This window comes from Gobio gobio, assembly GCF_949357685.1.
Source record: "Gobio gobio genome assembly, chromosome: 21".
In the NCBI taxonomy this organism is placed as follows: Eukaryota; Metazoa; Chordata; class Actinopteri; order Cypriniformes; family Gobionidae; genus Gobio; species Gobio gobio.
The window spans coordinates 13,330,793-13,347,956 of NC_137117.1; the positions used below are offsets into that span (position 1 = coordinate 13,330,793).

Genomic DNA, 17,164 nt, shown 5'->3' on the forward strand with positions numbered 1-17,164 from the left:
GACAATTTCAGAGGTGTTCATTTGAAAAAAAATGTGTTGCAAGAATGGCTTAATTAATACTGTAATATATGTACAGTACAGGACTTTTTTGACATTGCCAACCTGTAAATAAATTTTAGAGCAAGTAATAAACACAAAATGGATTGTTTGAGTTGCGTATTGTGCCTTTTTCCTTTACCACTATTTGTTTAATAATTTTAATGGAACCGGAATCGGAACCGGAATCGTTAGGCGGAACCGGAACCGGAACCGGAAAATTTCTCACGATTCCCAACCCTAAACAAGTGTGATTCTCGAAATGTCCTGTTACACAGCAAACAGAAGTGGCTCAAATACTGGTATCCTTTTTCAATGATTAAAAACTGCTGCACGATTTGTGGAAAATGTATGAAATTATACAATTAAAATTATAAAAATTATATGAAAAACTAAACAAAATAAGAATACTTACAATTTTACTGTAAAATAAAACCAAAGTATTTAAGAAAAATAAAATTAACAGTGGAACTGTAAAATTACAATACTAATATTTATGGCCAAATTAGTCCTGAATTTCTTCATTTTCTTCACTTTCAACCACTAGCTTCTGTTTTATTGGCAACAGCTGATTTATAAGCGTTTCTCATTAGAAGTTTTGGAAGATGACTGGCTCAAATGTTCTCAAATGTTCAACCATTAGGGGTGGGAATCGCCAGAGGCCCCACGATTCGATATTATTGTGATACTTAAGCCACGATACAATATTATTGTGTTTTTTTAAATATCGTGATATGCTGAGCATTGCAATAACATATTAATAATAATTATGAATGGCCGTGTGCATTTTACTTTTTAGAATTAGTGCGAATTCGGGGACGAGAGTTGCTTGAATGGTGGGTTCGTTGTTATTCTTAATGAAAAACACAACAACAAAACAGTACAATGACAAACTCACTTAAATAGGCGCTTTAATATTTTGCGTTGAAACCAAATCTTCCACCGTCATCTTGTCATTCCGCTCCTCGCTCTCTGATGAATGAAATCTGACTCCTGCAGCTGGTCTGTGGCGCGACTCTCATTCGGCTCACGCTGCACGTTGTTTTTAAGTGTAGTGTCTGTTCTCTAACTGAACTTCATTATTTTTACTACTATAAAAAAAAGAGTGATGCGCTGTTTGTGATATTACAGTCTGAAAGAAATATTTCAAATTATTATTATTTCCAGCATTTTAAGAGCGGATCTTTTGGTTAAATTCTGCACAATAAGAGCTGAAATTCAGTCCCTGAAAATATTGATACTTGCCGTCCTTGTATTGATACAATATCCCCTCAGAAAATATTGCGATACTATGCTGTATCGACCCCCCCCCACCACCACTAATAACGATATGCTGACTCGAGTTTAAATGTACGCTCTGCACGATAACTGCCGCAATCTGCTTTATTAGCGTTTTTCCCGTTCGCTCTGCTTCAGCTTAAAGCTGCACTATGTAAATTTTTTTCATTAAAATATCCAAAAACCACTAGGCCAGTGTTATATATTTTGTTCAGTTGAGTACTTACAATTTCCCAAATGTTTCCAACTATTTGTAAATCGTGAGAAATTGCTATTTTAACCAAGGAACCGGGACGTGTGAGGGAGTCGAAATTCTCGGATGCACTTGACCGAAAAACCGATTAAAAATAACTATTAATTTCTTATTTATTTTAAATTAGTTTTTTGTATAATTGTATTATTATTAGACTTTAATTAAATTAAAGTTGAATTTTAAATTAAAGTTGAATTTTAATTAAAAAAAATACGAGCCTTTAAAATAAAATAACCACACCTTTTATTTAAACGCACCAAAATCGACAGTCAATAGACAGTCAGTTATAACTCCATAGCTTTCTTTTACATTTTAATATTAATAGTTTTACTAGGTTGAAATATTTCTAAGTTTATATATTCTAAAATATATTATTTATACATCCTTATCTAGTAAATCACAAATAACAGTAATATTTGAAGGCAACATGAGTTTTACAGTGTACAAAGGGGGGCCTTGGAGACAAAAGGTTATAGAGCCCCAGAAGCAGAGGCTGTTCATGGCATTAGCTCCAGTGAGGCAGAAGTGTTTTGAGTTCTGAGGGATTTTTGTCCCAGCTGAGCCACACTGCACAGTCTTGTGACCCAAATCTGAGCATGTGAAAAGTCAAAGCGGGAGTCATGCCTCATAGGTTGAAGAGCTAACCTCCACATGCACTTGTTTAATGTGAGGTGGTAACTGTCATTACAAAGCTTACATAAAAGTGATTCTTCTATGAAAGAGCTCTGTCATTTCAGATCTAGAAATGTACATATTGAATACCAGCATTGATCTACAATCCCTGATTCATTTATACAACTTGTAGGCTCAGTCTGAACGGCATGCACCTTTATGTGGAGCCTATCAGTCGGCTAATAGAGCTGTTTACATTCCACCTCCCGCTGGTCATGTGACCCACCCACAGCCTAGGACATCCTGTCCAACTTGACAGTCATCTGCCACTGCCGTAGCGACAATGGGTGGGGCAAAACAGCCACACCCAACAAAAAAAGAGAGCAAAATTATTTTCCTGCTCAGTGGAAGTGGTGCTGAAACACTAGACAGATGGATAAATTTGCCTCTTCAGTGTAACTGATATGATGTTGACGCTCACCATAGACTGACATCATTTGCTGTATTATGTATTGACAAAACTGACAATGATACTCAAAAACCTCAAATTAGCCAACTACACAAGAACTGGGCGTACGGCCAAAAAAATATCATGATCAAATTCTCTTATCAGCCGATATCAATAATTATCCCTATAAAAGTCCAATCTTTATTTTTCAAGTTTAAATTCTCATGCAGCCGACAGAAACGAATCAGACATGCACCCGATTTCAGCTCTTTTTTATTGTCACTGTAACACATATTTTGTTATTTTGATTCAAAGGAATTCAAAAGTAGACACAAATAACGAGTAAGAGCATACATACAGTACACATATGCATCTATTTTCAGTGCTTTGTGTAGATATTTAAAGACGGCCATCGTTAAGCATGACTGTTTGGATTTATATGAAACGGTATCACTTTACAATAAGAGTCCATCTGTAACATTAATGTTAATAAACGCTGTAGAAGGATTGTTCATTATTAGATCATTCATTTTAACATTAACTAATCCACTTTAAAATGTTAAGTTGTATCGGTTATAACATTAGTTAATGAACTAACTTGAATGATCAAGGTATAACCATAGACTGTAAACTGTGTCCGTGACGTCACCCATAGGATTCTGAAGAGCAGTTTTGAAGCGTAAAGTAGGGACGAGCTGGCCCATCTTGGCAGCGCGTCACTCCCGGATAATAGAAAATGGGCAAAGAGGTGGAGCTGAGGTGACGCGATGACTAACAGACAGCAGATAAATGGCAATCCACCTGTCACTCAAAGTGGCCACGCCCTTAATTATGCAGAACTTTAAGGCTTTATATAATTTAAACGAATGAGTTATAAAACAATTCACCCCCCTCACAGTTGTCATGAAGGGCAAAATTAGCCGTATAGACCAAAACCACAATTTGTACCAGGCTGTGAATATGTTTTTTTCTGCTGTAAAGTTGGGCATTTTAACATGGGGCTCAATGAGATTCTGCTCCTTCTGGAGTCTGTCTCTAGTGGCCAGTCGATGAATTGCAGTTTAAGTCACTTCAGTATTGGCTTCAAGAGAAACTGCGGGAGGTTGACGCTTGGGTAAAATTAATATATTAATATTTATAAATATATATTTATTTCATTTAATAAGTGCAATACATGTTCATGGTTCAGCACGGTTTTGTTTCTGTTTTTAAATTAAGTACTATATTACTGGAGTTTTGTGTTTGTTTTCGTTCAGTATCCATTTTATCATTATATCCATTCTCAGTTAGTTAATCGGCTATAGGCCAGTGCGGTCCAACCTAGTTATAGTTATCAGTAAAATCCACTATCAGTCTACCTCTATCCTCCAAACCTTGTGAGCTGCCCAACTAGATTGCCTTTCACATCCATGATGTCCAAAAATGCTGTCTAGGCTGATAGCTCACTTAAGTTTTGACACACAGCCATAGACTAAAACAATTGCCAATGCTGACAGAGACACAAACCTAAAAGAAACTATCTGATGGCATTAGCAACTGAGTTTTAAGGCCCCACTTTCATTACACACATGAATCAGGACTCTCAAGAGATTTTCAATTGTATGCACTTTGGGGTTTTTATCTAGACTCAAATTTACAGAGACTAAATATACATATTTTAGATCAGCGTTTCTCAACCCTGCCCCTGAACGACCCCTGACACTACACATTTTCTTTGTCTCCATAATCAAAAACACATCTGATTCAACTCATCAGCTCATTAGATGAAACTCCAGGACCTGAAATGGGTGTGTCAGAAAGAGGAGGAGGACATTTTAAATGTCCAGTGTTTGGGGTCCTTCAGGACCAGGGTTGAGAAACACAGTTTGAGATGATGTAACTGGTCACTGTTTCAAGTTTCACCATTTTAAAATCAACTTTTTGTTAATATAATAAATATTCACACATCTTTAACCCTGCACTGCTATGCCGTTATGTGATCCTACCAACCAGTTCAAAGTCAAAAACAACAACTTTTACCAACAACTAAAACAACAACAAAAGCTGATATGCAAACAAACCCTCTTAATAGGCCAAGTATTAGCTTAGCACCCCTGAGAGCAAAACCCCAGAGAGCTTTTTTAATCTTTCCTACCCTGACCTCCCACATACCTCCTCCTTTCCTGCGTCTCTTGCGACTGCGCTGTCCCTCCTCTTCCTCAGCGATGGTGGAGAGAGATGGGATAGCTGACCTGCAGGCCCCCCTCCTCATCCTGAGGGGGGCCGGCATCCTCCCCTCTTCTCCTCTGTCTGTGTCTCTCAGTACCCAGGGCTGCTAACAGCTAACACCCCACACATCTCCTCTGAATGTTCCCACATGATACGGCATGCAGTAGGAAGAGTGACAGACACAGTAAGAGCTGCAAAATGAAGCAAGACAGAATGAAGGGAGAGAAAGAGATGAGCAAAAACTCCTTCCAGTCCAGCCCAGCTTTACTGACGCTCCAGTAATCCACAAAAACGGCCAGCTCTCTTCCTCCTTAAGCCTGAGAGACACGGCTGCTCTAGTTGCTGATGCTGCCACTGTCTCTCTATAGGTCTGTCTTACTCACACTCTCTCTCTCTCTCTCTCTCTCTCTCTCTCTCTCTCTCTCTCTCTCTGGCCCTAATCGAGAAAGTACCACAGACTGACAAATGCACTGAAATACTGCCTCTCACACACACACACACACACACAGTCCTATGTTTCCTACTGAAATATTCAGTATGAAGACCAGCAAGGTGAGCCAGCGGATTAACAGACACCATGACACAGCTAAGGCACACAGAGAGGGTAAGGGCACTCCGATCAGGATTTTTGGGTCTGATCACTGAAAGAAATAATAGGCCAACTATTCTTAACACCAATGTATTTTAAGTATATAAAATATTAAGAGATGAGAAAGTATCATGAATTGACAACTCATTATTTATTGGCAAGAAACATGCGCAGGCTATTCCTAATCCATTCCCTCTCTTGTAGGAACAGCTTAGAGTTTAGCAAATATTCATGTGAAATAAATAATAATAAAACATTTAAAAAACAGAAAAGTCCTTATCAACAGAAAATAATCACATGTAAAACAACACTACACTGTCTTCACTGTATAATTAAATATAGATTAACCCTACTAAATCTCCTAAAGAGCAGCAAGTGATTTTTTTCTTTGTCTTTTGCTGTTTGATTAACATTAAACGAGTGGTTGATTGCCCCTTTTTACAATATGTAAAATAAGTGTCCCCAGAGTGTGTATGTGAAGTTTTAGCTCAAAATACCCCACAGATAATTTTTATAGCATGTTTAAATTGTCACTTTCTGAGGGTGAGCAAAAACATGCTGTTTTTGTGTTAGTGTCCCTTTAAATGCAAATGAGCTGCAGCTCAGGGGGCGGAGCTTCAAGATCTCAGTTATCAGCTCTTATAACCTCATGCAGACAGGCAATGAAACTGTTCAGCCTTTTATATTCAAACCGGAGTCGGACAATGATGGAGAGACTCAAGAAGAAGTGCCAACATGTAGAATGAGACAGGACGTTTCTGAATGGTTAGTTTTTTCTAACCATTTATGTAGCTGATGTGGAGTTAACTATCTTCAAGTCATTGATTAGCATATTCTGTCATGATAATCTCACCCCCTTTGTTGTGTGTTCCCGTGGGCAGGGTTTATGTAAATTTCAGGGTTAGTGATGTCACTAACCCAGGAGGACGCTTGTGTAGTCCCTACCAGCCGTTCTTTGTAGTCCTTAAAGGATTAGTTCTCTTTTAAATAAACTTTTGCTGATAATTTACTCACCCCCATGTCATCCAAGATGTCCATGTCTTTCTTTCTGCAGTCGAAAAGAAATTAAGGTTTCAGATAAAAACAGTCCAGGATTTTTCTCCATATAATGGACTTCAATGGGCTCCAAACGGTTCAAGGTCCAAATGACAGTTTCAGTGCAGCTTCAAAGGGCTTTAAACGATACCAGATGATGAATAAGGGTCTTATCTAAACCGAGCAGTATTTATGCTATTATTTTACCTCTTTTCAGACGAACGTGATCATCTCTGAGCTCAGCCATAATTTCCGCTAAGTGAGGTCAAAATACGAGCGTGGTCATAGATGTATTCGTAGATACCTTATTAGCGCTTGTACGGATCAATAGAATGAGGCATCTACGATCGATATATCTATGACCATGCTCGTATTTTGACCTCACCTAGCGGAAGTTATGGCTTAGCTCAGAGATGATCACGTTCATCTGAAAAGAGGTATAATAATAGCATAAAAACTGCTCGGTTTCTCGCAGAAACTGATCGTTTCGCTAGATAAGACCCTTATTCGTCGTTTGGTATCGTTTAAAGCCCTTTGAAGCTGTACTGAAACTGTCATTTGGACCTTGAACCGTTTGGGGCCCATTATATGGAGAAAAATCCTGGACTGTTTTCATCCAAAACCTTAATTTATTTTCGACTGCAGAAAGAAAGACATGGACATCTTGGATGACATGGGGGTGAGTAAATTATCAGCAAAGGTTTATTTAAAAGTGAACTAATCCTTTAAAAAGCAATTTCTTTAAAAGAAAATATCTCCCTTTGCTTTGAACTTTGAGCATCGTAACTTTGCAAATATTGTTTATGCTCAAACAGCAACATTACACACTAAGTGAAATTATAAAAGTGAAATCATAATCAACCACCCCTTTAATGACACAGACGGCAGCAGGAATATTGGGCTGCTGTCACTTTAAGGCCGAATGCGCAGACCCAATATACTGTTACACATGCAACCCAAACGACAATCGGTGACAACTGGAGATTCACCCTTAGTCAAAAGCTAAAGTTTAGACTGTACAGAAATTGAAATCTAAAGGTAACGCTAATACACACTAAATACACGTAGTCACGCAATGCTGATGTTGTTAACGTTAACAATGAGAGAACAAAGTATAACGATAATAATAATTTTCATGGTTTGATGTGATGTGAGCCAAGCGATTGTTAGATTTAATCACCGTTGGTAGCGTGATTTATTGTAATGTGTTTTTTTTCTCAGTTGGTCGGAACAAAAGTTGTTACTTGTTCAGATGACATTTTCCAGTTCTTATTTTGGTCATACTTCAAAGACGTAGAATATGTGATTCTGAAGTACAGTATCCACACCAGTGCGGACAGCAAGCCGCACACACTCCTCAAAACATTAAATCCATCCACGCCGACGCACAACCCACGTAACGATGATAACTCTGCAAATAACTGCAATTGCAGATTTCAAACAGAGATGGCGACAAAGAGGCAGTCTTGAGATTTAATGGTTTTAAAAATCACAATAAAATGCACACAGGAACAACAGAACCGAAATGAGTGTTTCATATTGAATCACCGGTTCTGAGGAAATTTGGAACCGGCTCTAAAATGGAACCAGTTCTCGATACCCATCCCTAGTCATTGCTGTAGAGTTGCTGTCATTGCAATGTCTCCGCAAGGACGTTACAAATGTACTGTCCTTTTCAGACACCTGGTAGAACTGCCAGACCGCTGAATGTAGTGAAGCAATTTTTGCTGCGCACAGAAAAATTGTCTTGCGAGTTGAGTCATCTGATCGGCTCTTCTGATCGGCCTTTAGAGAGACCACAGATCAAGTTATTATTGGCCGATAACGATCAGCGCCCGATCAATCGGAGCACGCTTATTCTTAATAGTGGAATAATATGGACCGGAAAGAGATGAATTAGGCCTATAGCCCATACTACAATGTAAAAGCACACTTCTTACTGCTAATGCTGCGTTCACACCAAACGCGAATAGAGCGTCAGGAGCGAGTGATTGCAGTGTTAATGGAAAGGCACGTTGACGCGCGTCTGGAGGACTTGCGGCGCGATAGATGCGTTTCCGCCTCGTTCACGCGAATGACGTGAATTTGACAACTGTGAAGATAATGTAGGAGTTGCCTGGACCACATTTGTGTGGCTATTAATGTTTAATATATATTATTAATGAAAATGAAAAGAGGCAGAGGCTGTGTTCACACTGCAGGGCTTAATGCTCAATTCCGATTTTTTGAAAAAATGTGATTTTTTTTGCAAGGCCGTTCACATTTCCAATTAAATGCGACCTTTTGTGATCTCCTGTGTGAACGTGAAATGACCCAGAAGTGACCCGCATGCGCAGAAGAGTACTCAACGGTCAACGACGTCACTTGTTGTTTACGGAAGTAGCCAAATATGGGTGTCAGCATTGGAGTTCGTTTAGCTTTATTAAAGTTATTTTCGCAACGGAGCCAGCACCATTACAACCTTCTCATGTTAAGAAGAAAATTAAAAAAGAGGAGGAGAGCAAGGTTTTTGGCCATGGCGTTTTGTGGAGCAGTGGTAGCAACGTCGGTACAGAGAAACGTGTGTGTGCGGAGTCGCAGCCAGGAGTGGTGGGATACTGATGTGAGTGGCTTTACTGATACCGAATTCGTCAGTAACTTCAGAATGACCAGATCCACCTTCAATTATGTTTGCGAGCGCCTTCAACTAACTTTGTCACGGGAAGAGACACGTCTGCGGCGGCCCATAACAGTGCAGAAACGCGTTGGAGTTGGAGTGTATTGGCTAGCAACAGGTGCGTACTTCTTCTTTTATTGGCGGTTAGCAACTATTTCTTGTGCATTACCGCCACCACTGGACTGGAGTAAGGAACGGGAGTTACAATGATGACGTTTGTCGCGTATCAACGACGTGCGGGTCGGATACATGTGACCTGGCAGTTCAGACTGAAGACGCATTTCAAAAGATCGGATATGTATCGGATTTGGACCACATACCCAAGTGGCCTGGGTCGCATTTGAAAAGATCGGATCTGTGTCGTTCAGACTGTCATGAAAAGATCAGATACAGGTCGCATAAGGGCAAAAAAATCGGAATTGGGTCGTTTCAGCCTGCAGTGTGAACGCAGCCAGAGTGGTGTTTTATGACATATTTCTCCTGGAGCGCCATGCGCCATTTCGCTTCAAACGCTCGATTTATACGCGCGTCCAATTCGCTGTGGACACGTGAATGGAAAATGTTGAAGCGTCCAACTAAATGCGGTAGACATGATTTTGACGCTCTATTCGCGTTTGGTGTGAACACAGCAAAAAGGTGTTTTTGCGACATATTGGCAAAATTTTGCTAGCAAAAAGGACCATTGTATGAGGCACAGCTCACAAACTGTTTGAGAGCATATGTGAGCTAGTATTGATATGTCTGAACTGGGACAACAGTCCTAAGGTGCAGTCACATTCACCGGTTTGATTTTTGCAGATGAAATCCAGTCATTTCAATATGGGAATCAGGAGAATTGGGAATGTTGCGTGAGGGCGAAAGATTTACCAAGTCCAACGCAGATCTTCATGACCAAATTAAGTTGAACTCGTTATGAAATCTGCATCTGGAAATATTTCACCCTTTCAACACATACGCTCCTCAAACAAATACACAGACTAGGGAGGGATGACCACAGAAAGCTGCTTGTTTTAAAAGAGATTTCTTTGTGAGCTTTGCTTCACACAATGGACCTTTTTGCCAGCAAAATTGTACCAATATGCCGCTAATGTGACCGCACCTTTAGCAGTGAGAAGTGGTGTGTTTCACATTGTAGTTTAAACACTAGATGCGGCTCTCAGCACAAATGATGCTCAAACTAGGGATGGGTCGGGATGATCGCCTAGTCATCTAACAGTGTTTGAACATCAAAAGAGCTGCGAGTTTGCTCAAATTGAATGTGATGAGACAAAAGGATTGGGTACGACAACATCCTCCCATTGTGTTGTATTTGCTGGCTGCCTGCAAAACCAAACAGTCCGATTCCCAAACAAATGACTAACGAGACAACTTTTGCAATTCATTAAAAGAACTATGTTTTTTTGAATAAGTCTAAAAAATACTGCATCCATCAAAAAAGTAATTTCCTGTGTCCCACTCTTTACTGCCAGTGGATAAGGGTGTGTGTGTTTATGAATGATAGTCAGTTTACAGCCAACAGGTGAATGACACGTAAAGATCAACCCCTGACCTACTGCAAACTGAAAGCATCATATATGACTCTCACACACAAACACAAAACTTCTATGCAGTCATGAAATACAGTAATCTGATCCTTTTTTTACACACATTTAACAGTGCACAATCGACTACAACCACTAATGATTTCAACTGTAAATCCTACTTCTACTTTAATCCACTATACCACTATTATAAGTAAATTATATGCAGAATTATTCCCACATATTCGGTTAAGCAACTCATGTGTGATATGTGGTATTTAACACATCCACCTGTACAGGAGACACTTAACATGCACTGTAGCACTAATCGTCAATGCACGTTGCACGAATAAGCCAATAGTCGATAAATGCATGTGTACTGAATCCATAAAACGGCATAAGCAAACAGATTTGTGTAATGATTACCGTCCATCTTTACTGGCAACCATTAAATACAGTTTTCAAATGCTGAAAGTGAGGTTAACAGCTAAATGATCTGCAGATGAACTGCATGGCCATTACAGATTATGGGCTAGATTTACTAAACAGGGCAAATTAGCGTGAGAGCGCAATCCCATAAAAGCACAGATGGGAGTGGAAAGTTCTGCGCGTGATCTATGCAAATTAAAGCACAGACACAGTCGGATCATTTTCATAATGACCAGCGCAATCGAGCAGTTAGCATCTGGTTTAGGACGTCCTTTTTTTGGGTGGTAAATAATGGCACAAACACCAGTAAATTGGCAATCGTTTGCGTCTGAAAGGGAAACACCAACAAATGCATATGCAATAAGGTCAGCACAAAAAAACCCTGTCCATGGCTTTCAGCGCTAATTTATCACTGCGTGTCTTTAGTAAATCCTGACAATAGTTTTTTTAAACGCCAAACCAGGGTTTTGCGCTGGCGCAAGCTGTTAGTAAATCTGGCAACATTGAAAATGCATGTATACTCATGTGTCATCTACTCTCATTTCTTACTGTACTGAGCAAATCAATGCAAAAATGTGCCTTAAACACTCTAAGGTCTGATTAATTTACATGCTAACTCATTCAAATATTCAGCCGTCATCAGAGCTTCTCATTGAAAAGGATGCAGCATCACCTACATCTCATGTTTCAGTCATATTACTAAAACAAATGCTTTGTTCCATTCGATTATGCCCTAATACACATAATCTTTACTAGAAATTTACAAAAAACATCTGAAAAATGAAACTGCAAATTGTATACACAACAGAAGGGATAGTTAAAGGGTTAGTTCACCCAAAAATGAAAATGAATCCCATAATTGACTCACCCTCAAGCCATCCTAGTAGCAGGTGTATATGACTTTCTTCTTTCAGACAAACACAATACGAGTTATATTAAATAATATTCTCTGCACAGCTTAGCACCATTTTTTTGAAGCCCAAAAAAAGCTAATCCATCGTAAAAGTAATTCATACGACTCTGGGGCCTTCTGAAGCAAAGTGATGCATTTTTGTAAGAAAAATACCTATATTTATAACTTTATAAACTTTATAACTTTAAATCACTGGCTTCCGGTAACTGCTGTAGGCGAGTCTAGTTCCGGCTGAAGAGTGACCTCTGACCTGATGCACTGACGAACACAGAAGCACAGTCCTCCCACCTAAACTTACACTACTCCTACATCCTACATCACGCGTCGGGTCAAAGGTCACTCTTCTGCCAGAAGAGTGTCATAAAATGTAATTTTATGATGGATGCGCTTTTTTGGCCTTCAAAACCCCATTATAAAGCTTAGAAGGATATTTTTAAATATGACTCCTATTGTGTTTGGCTGAAAGAAGAAAGTCATACACCTAGGATCTCTTGAGGGGGGAGTCAATTATGGGATAGATAATTAATTTTTTGGTTCAACTAACCCTTTAAAGACACAATATGTAATTTTTCACCGCTAGTGGTCACCTATTCAAAACAAAGGCGTAGCTTGATGATGCCGAGATTGAGCGCGGACTCTTGGGAGTTGTCGTCTTCACCTCACAGCCGGTGGGACAGGACACAGGGAGAAATCCTGTTCATGAATGGGATTATTAACATTACTGTAGTATGAAGCAGAGCAGGGCCGAGTGCTGTGGGAGCGCAACATGGCCTCTGGAGTGATTGCTAATGAGAGACAAGCGCGACACAGTGGAACTTTTATTACGCCACAGCCGTCGCTTCCGCTTCTTCCGGTCAAGCGTGTGTGGGGTAACGCAGCGCTGTTTTATCATATTAGATACATTTGAGTGTGTTGAAAGTTATGTTATAATGCTACTCTGTGTATTCGCTTGGCGGCTACTACGAGACACTTGTTCGCACTGCAGTGAGCTAGCTCAATATTAGGCATGGTAAAACATGGTAAGCGCGGTAAATCAAGAAAACGAGATTTAAACAATAAGACTAAACGTGTTGAGTTATATAACAATAATTAGTTTTCTGTCTATAAATGTGTCCAAACAGTTGTTCCCTTGCCTGATAAAACATAATATAATTAAGTGTCTCTCTCTGGTGTAGGGCTGTAACAATTTGACCAAAAATAAAAACCTTGATTAATTGAAAATTTTACCTCGATTACAATTAATGAATTATTCTTATTCTGCTTTTTTTTTTGCTTTCCATTTTTTGCCCTCATAAGTTCCCGATAATGTTTTTACTGTAAATATTTTCTACAATTAAAAGTGGATTTTTTTTTTCTAATGAAAAAGTGCATTTCTTTGTGATTTTAAAATACTTGAAGGAAACGGTTCACTTTCAGCAGTTATTGTCTATGGGGCAGATTTCTGTTTGTTGCAAATCAGATACAGATAAATTAACACATAGGCCTACATTACATTTATCTGAATGCATTAATGAGAGAGTGATGGTGTGTGAATTACTCTTACTGTCTCTATTCATTATGAAGCTGTGGTTTGTACTTACTTCAAAGGTATTAACATCTATGCCTATTACGGTTGAGTTTCTGCTACTTCAGTGACTTTACTTTAGTCACAGGATGGCGTTGACACTGCGTTTCTGCTCTGCTCTCTGCGTGATCGTCATGTTAGTGTGAGCTTCTGTCTGAGTGTTTGTTTGTCACAATATATCAGGCATTAGTTCAACATAATACACATCTGAAGGTCGAAAATCGCTTTAATGTTCAAACTGGCAGGCCTTAAAACACATACAAATGACAAAGCTTTGTGAGGACGCAGGTGAGAGGTCTGCCTTCAGGGCGCGCGTGTTGTCAGAGACGCGACACGGCTCGGCTCTGTGTCACTGAAAAAAGCTGAGCGGAGAAGTTTTCCGTATTGTTTCGTTTTTTTAATAGTGTACAATCGCTTTAAATGTTCAAGCCTTTTAACGCATTTACTTGACAAACTTTATGAGGACGAAAGTAAAAGCGATCTGGCTTCGGGGCTTGTGCGCGTCGTCTGTGTGTGTCTGTGTGTGTGTGTGTGTGTGTGGGGCAGCGCGTATAGGCTATAAGAACAGCAATTAACTGACCTGTATAAACTGTGTTAAACATGCAGTTACTATAGTGATTCTGAGCATCTATAAACAAAGATAACTGCTCCTGCATCTCTAGGCGTTTCTCAATGTCAAGGAAGGATCCTTGGAAGCCAGAATTCCGAGGATGCTACGTCATCGACGTCCGCCGAAGGGCTGTTCCAATGTCGAGGATCCTCGGAATTTCAACCAAGGTCTGAGTCCTTTGTTCGAAAAATATGCCATATACAGGAAAGGATGCTTACGAATAGACTTCGCGCACTTAGCGTTCTCAAATCACCCACAATCCTATGCGCGCAGCTTTGCTATCTTGTTCAAAAAATACAAAATATCGGAAGTTGGCGGAGTCGGAGCGTTAACGGGGCAATATGCTTTCAAGTGTAAGTATTTACGTTACCAAACATTTGTTATAACCGTAGTAAATATAAGTAAAGTTTAACTTTTAAATGCCAGTACAAATTACAACCATATTGATATTATACAAATGACGTTATTGATGGCTAACGGACCTTTTCACTGACGTAATGAGGCTGACGCGCACTTGCAAGCCTGTTCCATTTACTTGTTCTCCGCATGCTAAAGAGGAGCCTCGCCTAGCCTCTGAAGGAAGTGACTTGGAAGGACTAGTCCTACAGAGGAAGGATCCTTGACATTGAGAAACACCTTCTGTGTGCCTGCAAACTGCACTTGATGTGACTGACGGGGCGGAGTCACGTGACTAAAACCGAAATAACCTACATGAGAAAATACATCGGTTAGAGATTCTGAATTTCCGTTTCGATTATTTTTCGATTAATCGGACACGGGTGCCGGAAAAAATACACGCTAAAAAATACACCGGCCTAAAGCGGTCATGGCGTCACCGATAGCCAATGCACGGTCGGTGTCCTGAAAAAAAAAAAGGCTTATTTCTCTGGATTTAAACATTCTTAGAAACATCTGAGATAATGTGAGTACACAAGTCAACAAAATATATAACACAGTTCACTATTTTTTTTTTTTTTTATCCAAAAATCGTACATATTGTGCCTTTAACGCTTATATTGATCAGCAAAGCAAGTATGGTTATGAGCTGATGTTGATAATCTTAAAATAACCAAATATCTTTACCACATTGATCTATCTATAAAACAAAACGCACTTTCTGCACCTACAGTCTATCCCTCAATCTCTCTGTCTTATTTTTCTCAGCTCATAACACAGAAGGAGGCTCAGGAATCTGATCTTTGCCCCTCCAGCCCCAAGAAAGACAGTAGTAACCTTACACTTTAACCAGAAACACTGTTGTTGTCTGTGCCTAAAATCCAATCCACTGAGGGGAAAAACTGGGGAGTTTGAAACCGGGAATGTAATATCTCTGTTAATCAACAGAATTAGATATAGGGTCGCCTGAATCTAGAAATGGACAAATATCTGCCTGACCAAAACTGACTAGTCATCATAATCTAATATGATTAACTGACTTAATGCAGACACAAAACTAGTCAAAAACAAACCGTCATATCAAACCAGTAACATTTTTAATCCTATATTTTACTTTCCATTTCTAGCAAGTTCTCATTTTTCACATTGCAAGTCTCATCTTTATTTTCAAAACGTGATATGGGCTCGGACATTTTAGTCACCAGGATTAAGACGAATAAAACAATTTTAAAGTAGATAATAAGACGGGTATGAAGATGACCTGGGCAGGGTAATCTACAATTGTACAGACAACGTGATTCACTCAACTGAATACTTAACAACACACACATTACGACAGGACGATACAATCTGACTTTTATCAATCTGACTGTACAAACACAACAACACAAGTAAAACACCACAGAAATAAAACTCCGTCGCATCAGATGTGTACGCGTAAACACTCGCTCGCGCGCACGTACGTAACAGGTGCTGCGCTCAAAACTGCTTCAACGGCATTAAAACGCGTTTAAAATAATTAAACAGAGTCCGTGTCACATAAAAAAATTGTGTTTTCTTCGTGAAAGCTGGTGTAAACACCCGCTGGCAGTGCTTTGGCTCAGCGTTTAGGCTGATTTACTGATTTAATCCCTTTCCTCTGACCGGCTCGCGCTGCTTCTGAGGTTAAAAAGTGTGTTATTTCGTGACAAGTTTAACCGACCAGCTTTAAACATAGATGAGGGTTTGGTACACTCGTTTGGTAGAGCCATAGTACTTTAGGACAAACTTTACACTAAATAAATAAACTCTCACCTTGGCTGGAACTCTGACAGACGTCGCTTCCATCCCGCTCCGCCATTTCATCGACGTCACATGAGAGGATTAGGGAGCGCGCTTAGTACACAAGCAGCGGTCACGCGCCTCTAGCGGACAGGTGCAGAATGACAGATCAATAGACAGACGGATCTTGTCTGACTGCAGGAGCTCTTTGGCTAATGTTCAGTTTCATACATTTTTGTTGATTAGAATCTTAGTTTTCATCAATTATGTTTTGTTGTCATTTTTAAATGTTAATTGATTGGAATTTTAAATGATTCATTATTTTTCTTTTGTACTAAAATGGGTTTAATACTTTACTTTCATATGTTCTACAATTATTCCACCATTTATAATATTATAATCGCTGTTTATTTATTTAGGCTACTATAATAAATAACTAATATTTTAATAAAACATTTTAATATCTATAAATATATTTTAATTTTAATATTTTCTATTATAAATAGCGGACAGGTGCAGAATAACAGATAGAAACAGACGGCAAATAGTCCGACTGCAAGAGCTCTTTGCTAGTTCTTTCTTTTTTTTCTTTTTTCTTTTATTACAGTAATGTCAGCATTCCCTTACATTTGGATGGTACTTGAAATTTACATTTACATTTAGTCATTTAGCAGACGCTTTTATCCAAAGCGACTTACAAATGAGTGCAATAGAAATCTTAGTAAATACATTCAACAATTGGGTATATTGGCTGAAAGAAAAAACTAATTATGTGAAACAGAAATGACATCCAGTACACTGTAAAATCAACCTTACATTTTTATGTTAAAGCAACTTAAAAGTACAAGTCATTTCA

The 17,164-nt window shown here is 39.1% G+C and overlaps 1 protein-coding gene across 9 annotated transcripts in view; it reads right to left on the reverse strand.

The window, feature by feature from the left end:
- map7b (microtubule-associated protein 7b) overlaps positions 1-16,397 on the reverse strand; it is a 59,970-nt gene extending 43,573 nt beyond the window's left edge. For 5 of the 9 annotated variants that reach the window (XM_079802585.1, XM_079802584.1, XM_079802581.1 and 2 more), the window contains exon 1: positions 16,342-16,397. In XM_079802585.1, coding sequence (XP_079658711.1) covers positions 16,342-16,387 — 46 coding nt within the window. In that variant the 5' untranslated portion in view covers positions 16,388-16,397. Of the gene's footprint in view, positions 1-4,778; positions 5,207-16,341 lie in introns of those variants that run through there. The other 4 variants (XM_079802583.1, XM_079802577.1, XM_079802578.1 and 1 more) reach the window with 3 other exon arrangements.
- Positions 16,398-17,164: the final 767 nt, after the last annotated feature.